This window comes from Dermacentor silvarum, chromosome 2 (genome assembly GCF_013339745.2).
Source record: "Dermacentor silvarum isolate Dsil-2018 chromosome 2, BIME_Dsil_1.4, whole genome shotgun sequence".
In the NCBI taxonomy this organism is placed as follows: Eukaryota; Metazoa; Arthropoda; class Arachnida; order Ixodida; family Ixodidae; genus Dermacentor; species Dermacentor silvarum.
In genome coordinates this window covers 232,306,840-232,320,269 of record NC_051155.1, presented here as the reverse complement: position 1 = coordinate 232,320,269, position 13,430 = coordinate 232,306,840, and the positions used below count along the sequence as shown (strand labels likewise).

Here is a 13,430-nt window from a genome sequence, read left to right as displayed (position 1 = left end):
AATATTGCGTGTTGCGTAAATGAAGAGGTGCCTTCTGAGCATACTTTTCAGCCGTTGCTAAGCGAGGAATTCGCTCAGCATGAACTCAGCGAATGGGTGTTTCACGAAATGGAGGTATTAATGGGGTTTCACGAGGAACATTAACGTAGAAAGATATGTGTTACGCAGACAGCATGCGCACAAACTGGAAACTGGAGCGTAAGAGATTGGCGTCCAGCGTTCACTCTGTGATCTCCCCGCTAATGGGCTTAGGTAAACCGGTAATGCGCTCCATCTAAAATAACCAAACTGGAGAAGCACGTAAAATGAAAACACGTACGCTTACACATGAATACATCGGGAAATTATACCGCCAGCGTACATATCTCTAAATGCCTCCTTTATAATAGTTCAACTTGAGCTAACACAGTGTACTACATAAACAATGCTTATGACGTAGCAGGTGCACCATTCATTGCAGTTCCCGATTAAGGAATCAAAGCACGTGTTATACATACGCTATGACAACTCCGCGTGAGGTGCAGGGAAAGAAGTTTATGTGACTGAGCTTTCACTGTCTGTCGGCACGAAAAGCTAGGAACACACTATCGATGCATTCATTGATAATTCGAAACGAACATCCATTCGTATTTTGATTGTTTTTATTAGAAATACCAAACAGGTTTATTTTATTCTCCTATGAAATACGATCAGAAAGCCTGTGCAACCACACTCCGTTTTTTTCTTTCTGCGTGTGCTTACAATAATTTAGCACACGCTATACTGAAGAACAGAATGACCTTCACAGATAATTGTACGGCGGTTTCCACGAATTAAAAATGTGGCCTTGCGCTTTACCCACACTTCGCAGCAAGCTGATATATTACGCTATCTGCTACACACATGGAAACCAGTGATGGCCGTTTGACAGTGTTCTTGTAGGCCAACATAGTCATGGGTCTGATGAGTTGAAGTCATATTAAAACAATTAAACATCTTGCCCCTGTCCAGAGAACGACGAAATGAATGTTTCAGTGCTTGTTAATTTCGTCGTTGTGTGTTCAGTGACGAGATTTATTAATGCTATACACGGAAACCGCTGTCGTCGAGCCTAAGTTCGTTTATAAAAGCTTACCATGTCCTGTAATCTGCCTATTCTGTCTTTTCTGACCCCCAACCCCCATTTTCTGTTCATCGTCATTCATGCAGGTGAGAAGAGAGCCGCCATGCAGCACGACTTCTCGCCATCGCGGGCCCTGCTTCCGGTCTCGGTTGAGGCGAGGCTGGTGCTCTGTTCCCTGTTCACGACGCTAGGCGTCGCCTTCAGGCTCACCTCTTCTTGACCGTCCTGCGTGACCAAACTCGCCACGTTTCTTCAAAGCTTCATCGCTGTCCGTCCAAACTCACAGGCCCCCAAGAGAGGTAAACTATCGCAGGCTTGTTATCACACTTTCCGCACTTCATTGCTGCTATTCCCCGAGGGACAACAAAGATGGCTTTTCTTCAGCGCTGGGTAGCCTGCTTCGTGGGAGTAATAAGGTACCCGTAATGATTTAATTTTCTCCTTGCCTTTGATCCCAGATGAAGCGAATACGCTTAGGCTCACCTTATCAGCCTTTAACGGTCTGTTCTCAAACTAGAGAGATAAAACTACAAAAAAAACCGTACAAGACTGCTGTCGCAAGTAAATAAAGAAATATAATTTTGGATACCCTTTATTATGAAGTGTGAGAAGGAATAGGAGGCAAAATTCTAAAGCGCACTAGTACGAAGGTATGTTTGAGTATAGCAGAATGTTATAAAAAAGACATTATAGTGAACTGAAAGTTTTACAATGACCTTTATAACGAGAACTTTACTTGTCTTTGCGATATCGATAAAGAAGGAGACAGACGAATAATGGGAAATACAGAGAGGTCATCAGATAGAAATTTCCGGTTTGCTACCCTCCATTAAACAGGTTTGCAGTTGCGAAATTGAGCGCTTTGGCAACACTTGTGTGGCCTCCTTCCCCCGTTCTTCAGCACCAAAACTTAAACACTTCTGCGATAATTTTATTAGTCCTGCGAAAAGTTTCAATCCTGCAAATTTTTTACAATAATTTCATGATATCGGAAAACGTACTAGAGAGAAAGAAAAAAACAAAGAGAGAAGGCAGTTATGTTAACCAGGAAATGTCTAGTTCGTTACTCTACACTGGGGGAAAGAAAAAAAAAGGAAATAGAAGGAAGGGAGAGAGAGAGGAATGCTGTAAATGTATAACGTGCACGGACATCACAAAGCAGTCAGCGGCGCTCGCATAAGCCAGTCGTTTTCAGAGGGGAACGCACTAAAATCCTGTTATGCTACTCAGACATGCAAGCGAAGCAGCATTGAGATCTAATATTGACCGAAGTGAGCTCCTAGAGCGTATCAGCAGTTCTCCGTAAAGAAAAGAAAGAAAAGTAAACAAATATTGATTGTAATTCCTTATGACAGCCACTCGAGAGCTAGCCAATGAAATACAAAGTACTTCTTTCTTTTTCTTTCTTTTTTTTTTTTTTTTTTTGGGGGGGGGGGGGGGCGACAGATGAACGTATTCCACACTAGTTTGTTTCTTTTCTTAAAAATCAGCAGAGCCCCATGCTAGCTCTGAGAAGGTTTACGCTGCATATTTTCGTCTCCGTCGGTCTGTTTCCTCCTCTACACTCTGCTAATCCATGTTCGTGATGGTCCTTTTGCGAGATCTCTTCATTCAACTATAGTGTTTCGGTTTGTAGACTGAATGCCGTCTCATTTCGTTTGAGTTTACAGTGGCGACATTTTCCGTGCAGCGTTTTTAAACGCCGAGACAATTTAAATTCGAGCCTCCACATTTCTCAAGGGCCAACTTCAGCGCTCTCTTTTTTTTTTTCTCACTTCCTCGGCGCCTGTCTTTATCGAGATGAAAGCCACTGCCCTACTTTTTCCGCCAGCTGGAAGCCGCGTAGCAGAAGTGGGCGCTTCTGTTCCAGTTTGTGTTTGAAATAATCCTTGCGGCGGTTTGCTGAGGCATTGTGTCTGGAATGCGTTACTTTACAGTTTCTATAAGGGTGTGGGTTCTTCTACACTCTGCAACGAAAGCGAGCCCGGAATACTTCTCTCATCGTCCGATTTGATTAGCGCCGCACCTAAGACGTTCTCTAATTTGATGTATGCACGCTTATTTTAGTTTATTAAATTTCTTATGTCGTGCTGCGAGCCTCCTAATTTTTAGCGCTCCAGAGTACAAAGAGAAGTAGAGCGTCTGGTGGTGCTTTTCTGCAAAGTTTAAGGTTCTTGAGGCGCAAACATAGGATGTCACTGAGCACCTACTCCAGGCATGTGCAGAGTCTGCTCATTCGTACTTTTATCTGGATATAATTAGGACCGAACTTAATTGTAAAACTCTACCCAAGGCTTCGGCTAACATTCAATACTACCAACTACAGACGGTATTGAAGGTATTCAGTCTCTGGTTAATTAGTGATCAAACGATGCCTTTCGCAACTATTTCGCAAACTTTCATGGTTCTCGTTTTATCGTTCGCTTTCTTTCCGGCTTCCATTCCGTTTCAAGTTTTCGTCGACGACATAGTAGAAAGTGTCGGCTACGTCGCAAAGTATAGTACGGTAGGTTAACACATAAGCCGAAGGTTTGAAGCTAATCAGCGTTCTATTATTACATATTCCGTCCGTTGATAGAGAGAGAGAGAGAGAAAAGTGCGGGGGGTGGAGGGGACTGCGGCGCACGTGATTGGACAGCACTTCGCCGTCAAAGGAGTTTGCACAAGCCAGTCTTTAAAAAAAAAGCACAAAAGTGCTTTCACTGCCTTCTATAGGCCGATGATTTCTCTCTTCTTACTATTCCCCATTTCCCTTCCCCAAGGGTAGCGTCGCCAACCAGACACTTCTCTGGTTAACATCCCTTCCTTCTCTGTTTCATTCTACTCTCTTTTTTTCCATCTGATAACAACGCAACTTTTTACCATTCGGCTAGCGCCGTTCCTAGCTTTTACAAAACAGAGCGTAGTCCAATTAGGATACAAAGACGACCACCGAGCCGACATAACTGAAGGCATGGGCCATAAATTCTCGCTGTCATTAGCGGTTAATCCTCGACCTCGTGCACACGAGCGTTTCCACTGCCTTTCGATTTTGTAGTTAAGTATTACAAGCGGGTACATGAAGGTTCAGCTATTTATCGTTCGACTTTACTGTACCAGAGACGCTATAACGTAAAGCTACTTCAAACCGTTTCTACCAGTATCGCTTTTCCGTGGTCAGCCCTCCGCGATTGATAACAAAAATTGATAGCATAAATTCTTCGAGCTACCCCATCTTACGCATGATTACATCGAATAAAAGCAAAATTAGGGCAGAAACTCCTCACTGGGGAATTGTGATATAGTGCGTAGCATTATTTCTAACAATTACTTACGAAGCTTATACTCTAGCTTTGAAACCAAGACTGCTGTAAATTAAAGGGTAAGGTACTCAAAAGAATACCACGCACACTATGACGATATCCCCAGTACACTCGTTTTTACCGCCATTCTTGTGCTTGGTAAGTGAAGGAAACGTTGCTGTATATAGCTTTTTTTTTTCTCGCATAGTTTGCCCGCCGACGTGCTCGTCTGTGTTACAATGCGTCCTCTTCAGAGGCTTCACCTTGTGTTGCAGACTGCAATTCTCTGGCTGCTTGCGCTTGCTGCGCGTTCCTTGGCCGCGCAAGCCTCCGCAAGCTCTAGCCTGCGTTATAACTGCGCCTCCGTAAGGCCAAACCGAAACGCGCCAAGCATCTCAACGCGCTCACTTGCCCGCGAAAAATTCATAAGGGTGTTCGATGGCACTAGTAGATGCATGCGCCCGTGGCGTCATGGTTTCAATATCGGGCTTCTGTACTTCTACGTCGTGGGTTCGCTAGAAATTATTTAATGAAACTCTATGGCTTGGGCTTTGCGCGGGTGTGTGTCGGCACCTAGCGGCTTTCCGCCATAATGCACTCGTACCTCGTTATAACCAAGTTGAAGGGGAAGCTCAACTTACTTCGCTATAACAACTATAGCCCTTTACTGGTGTGGTGTATATGGCCAATGGTGTGCACAACTTAAAACATGCAAAGAACACTACGGCTCCGCGGCCCGCCGAACCTCTACGCAGCCGCGTGTACGATGAAGATTTAATAAAACAACAGGAAAGGACTATCCGGCGTTTGCAACACGCGAGTTTTTATCACCTGACGCGACAGCCGTTACGACAGCGTCCGTACGTTCCAATGCGATGGTCTTTCGCTTCTGCTTTCCACTTGGCTCGCTCAAATTATAGTGAAAACGGCGAAAGAGCGACGCGGTCGAAGGGAACAGCTAGCACGCTGCGATGCGAATGAAGCCCGTCGTATTCAAGCAGCGCGTGGCACACAACACAGTGCCACGCAGCTGGGCCGGTATTCTCGGGCGACCTCTATGACTTTCGGGGATGGTTTCACTTCCGTGAGACTTAGCGAACCCCTCGAAGTGTACGGCGACAGAGCTTGGCACAGCGCCAGAGACGCCGACGAGGACGCGTTCGGACCTTGGAAGCGAAACCATCTGATCCATAGTGATCGGATCCGCCGCTCTCTCTCTCTCTCTCTCTCTCGTGTGGCCCAGCGGCGCCGCTTGGCTTGGCCTGCTCGTGCCGGTTTCACGCAGTCTCGGAGGTCACGCCTAGCGGCGTCAGCACAGCGCGGTGTGCCACGCCGCAAGAGAAATGAATGCAGACTGTTTTATTGCGATAGCAATTATATGGACACTCAAAAGCAGATTTCTGCCGTCGGCGTCGCCATCGCCGTCGCCGTGAGGTTCCGTATGACGTCAATGGAGATGAAATCGTCGCCGCGCGCCGAACGCTGTATGTGCGAGTGAAAGGACGCGAAGGACGCGCGCTTTCACGGGCAGTGAACGCACGGCGGAGAACAAACGCGCGTTCTGCGCTGTGCTCCCTTAAGGGCTGCAGAAGTAGGCGTCTCTTTCCTCCTCTACAATCACCATATATGTAGAGCAAACGTGCCTTCTTCCAACGCGCGAAAGGCCGTGGGGGAGGAGGAGGGAAGGGAGGCGACGTTTAGCTGCGGCACCAAGTGCCGATTTATATCAGAGGCTCCGGCAACAGTCACCAACGCCGCACGCATTTTGAGCGAACGCGGGCAAAACGCCGACGGCGTCGACAACAGTTCTGCGTGTGGCCGGTGCTGCTGCATGTCCAAGTTTATACAGCTGATAAAGCTACTATCATTACTCCGTATAGCTCTCTACAAATTTTCTATCACAATTGATGCTTCGCCTTTCAGGTGAAACTGCGACAACTTTTTGATTTAGATGAATCTAGATCTTTTTATTCGTTGGCAGGACAATATTACTTCGTTGAAACGAGGTTTTAAATATATAGATCTGTGCGGGGATTTCAGGGGGAATGGCATTCACATCGTTATATACAATATTTCGTTATATCGCGTCTTCGTTATAACGAGGTTCAAGTGTATTGTATCGGAAGTTACTGAGCCCACAAGTAGCTGGCGGTAAGCGTACAGAAGATTGTGTATTCCCCTATTTAAGCCTAGATAGCGCAACGGGTTCTTTGGGACACGAAACGGAGGGACTAACGGAACGGAACAGAAAATGACCCCGGGCACTTAGCCAAAGAATGCTACGCATTAAAATAATGATTTCTGTTTTCGCACCTTTTGACCATAGCTCTGAGCTATTGGTCAAAAGTGTTGACGCCGCGTCCACTTCGCCATCCTGTCGTGCGACGTCACAAAACCACGAACACTCACCACATCAAAATGACGTGTACGCATTAAAGATGTATTAATATTCCAAACAAAACCGAGTTTTATTCAGAATAGCCGTAGACTGCCCCGTTCGGAACGGAATAGAAGACGTCGTCTGCCTGTCAATCACTCTTGCATTGGCCACTCGGAGCGGCCGGGGAGAACGGTTTTATTTCCGTATAATAAAAAATTTTACGTGGCCGTATAACGCTGTCGAGCACTTTCAGCCACGCATACGACATCGCTTTGCCAACTCTTCTTCTCTGAGGATCCTATTTTGGCGTTTTTAACCTTCCAGTTGCATGCCGTCGCGATTTTCGACCAGCCATCGCAAGCTAAGCAAGGGGAATCGCGCCAATCCCAGACGCGGTTCCACCCTCCTCCACCGGTTATCTAGGCGTACTTTCAAAGCACTAGCTCGGCCCCAGCAGAACCATCTCCATTTCTGTGTGCTCCTCAGCTCTTGTAAGCCAACGAGATAACAACAACCTGTCAGAGTAGGCAATGCTATTCGCTTTGAAATCAAACAAAAGTGACCTCCTATAAACGAGGAGAGCGTTTTATTGACCGGTTCAAACAACGGCTGCGGGGCACTGCCCAATGCTTACGTTGGCGGTTACGTACATTTGACGTCAGAAGATTGGAATAGAAACAGATTACAATAGTTTTACGTCATGGGGCGCCAAAACTGTGCCATGCTCAATTTAATATCGGAATAGCTGTCAGTAATGTTTTCTTTCTTCATTGTTTTTGCTGAATACTCTACGCAAAATTTCAATTTTACGCCATTTATATATTAGGAAATATGAGCGCATGTTGTAACCGCCATTCTTGAAAACTTACATCCATGATGTGACCTTCAACGGATTGCCCTCTGCAGATTTTCAAGTTAACGCGTAAAAGGCCGCAGCATAAAATTTACACAAACGAAGAAGCAACCACGACGACCTACAGGTTAAGCGGTTCTTCGAACAGCGGAAGTATCAACGAACGTAAGAAAGTGGTCCCTGCAGCGGAGCACTGGAGGCGCAATGAAATCAATTATCAAAAATGCGCGAATTCGCTGGTGTGAAACTGCTCAAGTTCATTATACATCTTAAATATTATGTCAGATACCACTTCCACTCGCTTTCGCGCAATCAACTCTAGCGGAATAAACCCGCAGGAGTTTGACAGATTTTGACGGATTTTCACTGCGCCCGAGCCAACACAGTCAGCGGCGTGGACAGGGTTCTTGCGCTTTTGCCTCTGCCCCCAAAATCATAGCGATATCAAGATATTCCCCCGAACGCATATGCAGCTGCGCGTGGGGTAAAGAATCGCTTTTGAACTCCACTAACTTAGCACAAGATGACATAACTTATTGGTAATAAATGTATTACAAAAATGGTCGTCTCGGTTCCTCATGAATTCCTTCGAACAGATAGGCCGTGGCCAGGTGTGTACAACGATATCAGTTTTGAAATGCCTCCCTTGGTGCACTGTTTCTCACGCGGAAAAAATAAATTCTGGTCATGGTCGGAGCCACCAACTTGATTGGGGTGCCTTCGGTTCCCCCAATCTTTTTCCTCAGGACCTTTCAATAAAGTTCTTGTCAACTGTCAACTGGCGATGTAAAGTGCATTCCCTATACGATAACCTCCCTAGATGCAATAATGTTGAATATGCCGCAAATTTCAAGTTCTGAAGATTCAGGCGTGTCACCATTACTTTCGTCACAAGAAAAGGATAAGAATAATAGTTCAATAAGCTTTGATCTTACGAAACACGGTAGGCGTAATGGCGGCATTGCGTCGCACTGACTGCATATATATATATATATATGACTAAATAATAATAGCTAAAACTAAATAATAATTTAAAGATGACGATAATACTAATAATAATAATAATAATAATAATAATAATAATAATCAGAAGACTTAAGTGCCAAAAAGTTTGAGTTTTCAATGACTTACCAAATTTCTTGCCAGTGACAGATTGTTTGTGTTTTTCTGTTAAAGTTGAAAGGTCGCAGGCAAAGTTGTCATCTTTCTTGCGCATTTTCAGAAGTCGAGGTAAAGTATACTTTTTGCAGTGAAGATGTATAGCTCCAAATATGAGCACAGCGTGCAAGTATGTGAACCGAAGCTGGTCGGACTCTTATCTTTAGATGCAAGTGGCTAGAAATCAGCGCGTTTCACAGGATCCCTGTTGGAAGCAGTTGCTTTTGGCACTACGTTAATTGGCGACCGTGCTGCTGCCGCCACCTTGCAGCCATACGCTTCCATTTGTGCTCGCTCACTGCAGCTTGACTCGCAGTGGTGCCGCCCAAATGACTCGCGTCTTTTGTTTAATGTCCTGAAAAGTCTCTCCGTGTGCATCGGCAGGTTCGGTGAAAACAACAGTCTCAGTTGAATATCTGAACGCTCTATGAGCTCTGCGCAATACGTGCACCTCTTGCAGCGTTACGAATAGGTAACTCGCCATTCAGCTGACTTCTGGCATTTATTGCTGCATCGCGGCCTCTTCAGAATGGGTCTCTAATAAGGAAGCCACTTTTATGCTTGTTCATTTTCTCTTGCGCAGTCGAGGTGCCTTATCATTGACAATCGCCACTGTTTTTTTTTTTCTTACGCCTGACTATGCACCGTAATTTTCAAGCACTGGCCTAGGGAGCACAAAAAGGAGAAAGCAAAGAAAACGCAGTGAGGTCAGTCAGGCACACATCCGGTTTGCTATCCTACGCAGGGGGATGAAAAGAAAGAAAGAAGTCAGGCGCTGACGCGAGTCGCTTTGTTGCATTTAAGCAGCATTGTCGTTTGGCTCTACCAATGGGCTCCTACACAGCCCGCCTTCAAACGAAGCCGCTCTTCAAGCGCATTTCCCTTTCAAGCCTCTCCCTGTAGAAGACATCCCAGTTCCGGCAGCAGCGCCGTGCAGGAAAGGTCGCAAGCGACGGCTCGAACGAGTCTTCCGTGCCTCTTTTCTACGTCATTACTGGTGTAGGGCCTCGCTGTTTTCCTTCCTTTGCGTTTAGTCGTCGTCTCCTGTTCGCCCCGGGCAGTGAAGCCTTTACGTTTTCATTTTTGCACGTTCTTTCTCGGTCTGCAGGCATCGATAAATCGTTTTCGAAGTACCAGCGGACGAAACGCAAGCCAAGGCAAGCACGGCGGGATAGCTTGCGGCAGCGGTGCTGACCGAACAAGGCGACAAGGCGAGGCGGATATCTCGGGGAACAGCGGGAAAGCGCCGGGGCCGGAGTGAGGGTGGAAGTCGAGACGCTACGAACATTCTCGTCCTTTTTTTTTTTTCGTCTTTTTTTTTCTTACTTTGAGCTTCCTGGCACCACTTCCGTCTGGCGGCGGTCAGATTTCGGACCGTTTTGTGATGAACTCTTCCCTTTCTTTATTGAATGCTTAATATCGTCCCAGAGGACAGCGACTGGCTCGGTCTTCGTTGTCCGTCGTGTCTTCATTGATTTGTACTTCGCAAGCGTTAGTTTGAAATTTATTCTCGCTTAGCGGGTAGCATTTTTATTTATTAGGCTGTGTTTTTACTATTATTCCGCGAACCACAATATCTCACAGGAATGAAGAGCAAAGCGTGACTGCATGCTGAGTTGGTCTCGGTCAATTGATTATTCAAACGAGCTTCATCCTTAGGTATTAAATGCAGTTACGTATAGTTAACAAACAGAACGACGGTCGTTTGCCGGGAAGGCTGACCTAATTTCTCTTTTACAGTGTTCAGAATATATCGAAGCCAGTTTTCGCTGGCATCGACGTTGTCAAGTACCGGAAGGCAAGCGTTGTTGGAAAGTGCAGTTTTCGCCGGATAGTGCCACCGCAGGGCAGCAACAACAGCTACGGGTGTGGTGATGGACTATCTGCAGAGCACTGGAATAAACTCGAGACTTTACAGAAGCCACAGCGTCGTGTGGTTATTGAACATGCGCATTCCATCTTCCTGTCATCACCATGTTCTTTCGCATTATTTTTTGTCCCCTCTCATCCTTTAATATGCACAGTAACAAGAGAGAGAGAGAGAAAGGTAAAGGAAGGACAGGGAAGTTAACCAGAGGTTATTTCCGGTTGGCTACCCTGTACCGAGGGAGGGGTAAAGGAATGCGAAAGGAGAGAGAGAGAGAAATAAGTAAAAATAAAGAATAAAAAAGGAAGGAAAGAAAAGAAAATCATACACGCACACAAAACAGAACTGTTTCTGCGGGCACTGTCACGCAGTCTGCGAAGGCGTTCTCGTGTTGCATAGTGTGAACGTTCCATCCTACGTAGCACAGTGCAGAGTCACAATTTGTCACTGAGTGCGGTGTCTCTCTAGTAACGCAGCAGTGCCTTCAGGGCGGCTCGCGCCGTTGTTTGTGTCGGCCAGTTTCCAAGGATATTCTTTTCTGTTAGTGGGCGTTTGTCCAGTTGATCTATTGTCGCTGAGAGAGCTGCTCTCTGCGGATTGAAATGAGGGCACTCACAAAGGTGTGCGATTGTTTCATTACACCCGCAGAATTCACAAAGTGGGCTATTGGCCATTCCGATAAGAAAGGAGTATGCATTTGTGAATGATATTTCAAGCCATAGACGGACTAGAAGTGTGCAGTCCCGTCGTGGAAGGTTGAACGGAATACGGAGCTGTAAATTAGGGTCCAGGGCATGAAGGCGTGCACTTGTGAAATCGGATGAATTCCAATGTATCAATGTTAGCTCACGCGCAAGCGCGGAAAGCATTTTTCGCTGCGTCGGCTCTCGAAAGAGGAATGGCAACGCAGTTGACACCGTCATGGGCAGATCGGGCCGCTGCGTCCGCTCGATCATTGCCATGTATGCCACAGTGACTAGGCAACCACTGATATATTATATTGTGCCCTTCATCAACTATGCGATGGCTGTACTTGTCTTATCTCTGCGACGAGCTGCTCATGTGATCCATGGCGCAGTACTAAGAGTAAACTCTGGAGGGCTGCCTTGGAGTCACAGAAGATTGACCATGGATGGGGTGGTTCCTCACAGTAACAAGCTAGAATAACATACTAGTACAGGCCAACCTCTCTTCCTTTCCTACAGTAAACTCATCTCTTAGTCGACAAATAATCCATGCAAATCAAACAAACTCATAAGGGACGCCGAAACTATCATTTGTGAGCTGTCGGTGCTCCATTTAAACTGCGTTCGCACGGTGATTACTGCCAAGCTTCTTCTGGCTTTGAGCTCTGTGTAGGTGCTTCAAAGCAGCCGCTTGTACTTGAATGCGTTCGTTATTTCTCATTGCACCAATGACGCTGTGTACAAGGCCAATCAATAGCAACTGATACGTTATCAATTTGAATATACAAGATACGAAAGGTAGCACCAACGGCTCTTTTCTCTCATTTCAGTGTTTTATAGCGTGCTTCCTTATTGTTTGATACCATTTGTTCATTCTAACCGATAACCTTGCCGTCGGCAGTACAGAATTAGTCAACATTTGCATCTGTAGGTCATTCGCGAATTATAAATGTACTTGCGATGAATATAATATGTAGAATAAAGAAAATTATTTTAAACCAGCACTCACAACTCCCCGTCTAATATGCTAAGCCTGGTTAGGTTACCGCTAATACACCTTAGCGAATGAATTGCCCTGTGACAGCAGGACGTAAGGAATTGATGTTTCCATTCGTCTCAACCACAAAAAAGCTCATCAAGTTCATCATCAGCATAGCTGAAAAGAGCAAGGAATAATTGTTCTACTGTCACAAAACTGACTAAACACTATTTTACTTATCACCCTGTACGCGGGCACATGCCACACATTATTGTCGCTGATATTCATCGCGAGATCTCTGACTTGCGTCAGTATTTTCTTTAAACCAGTTTCAACACAAAATCAAAATGTAGTTATCGGCACTGTGAGTTTTCCTTACAGATATTTGTCTCTGATATTGCGCGCTCAATAGTTTGTGTTTCTAGCGCCGATGCACAAATAAAACGGTTTTGTGCAACAAGGCATTGCTTCATTTTCCGGCTTCCGCTCTTTCATGGTGCGACCGACTAAAAGCGCAAAGTTCATCGCCAGAAAGAAATGTGAAAGTGGGTCATTGTTTTTTTCAGTTCAAGAACCAAGATCACTCTTTGTTTGCACCTAAAGAGAAGTGAAGTCAGTGCGCAGGCATTGCCTCAGGCTTTCGAATTCGGCGGGGAAGTGAACGGATTGCCACCACTTTGGGCCACTATGCTCAGAGGCATTAGCGTTGGTGTCACTCGAGATTCACGATCCAGACATTGCGTCCCGAAACGGAGCACGTCTTGTCCCCTACAGCCCATCGAAGGGATCTCATTATTCGATGACCTCACTCGCAAAGCTCCCCTTTCGCCTCTCAAACGCGCTATTTTACATTTGTGCCGCGGAGCGCTCGCTAACTCCTTACCCAAAGCTCAACAATTCTAACTGCAAGGCGAGAAACGAATGAATAAGATGAAGAAAGAGAAGATTAGATTGAAAGCAATAATTTTCTGAGAAAATAAACTCCCAATATTACACCAAAGTAACCGTTTCCGCAAAGTGTGCTTCACCCGTTTCCGTGCTGCCGACGCCATAATCCCAAGGAAGAAGAGGAACCAAATCCTATTGCCACGGCAGTCTTTGAATTCGTCCACGTTATAGCATAT

General features: G+C 45.7%; 1 protein-coding gene across 1 annotated transcript in view; it reads left to right on the top strand.

Moving 5' to 3' along the window:
- The window catches only part of LOC119442869 (zwei Ig domain protein zig-8-like), a 244,427-nt gene that overhangs the window by 218,340 nt on the left and 12,657 nt on the right, over positions 1-13,430 (top strand). The window contains exon 5 of the mRNA XM_037707913.2: positions 1,189-1,401. Coding sequence (XP_037563841.1) covers positions 1,189-1,322 — 134 coding nt within the window. The 3' untranslated portion in view covers positions 1,323-1,401. The remainder of the gene's footprint in view (positions 1-1,188; positions 1,402-13,430) is intronic.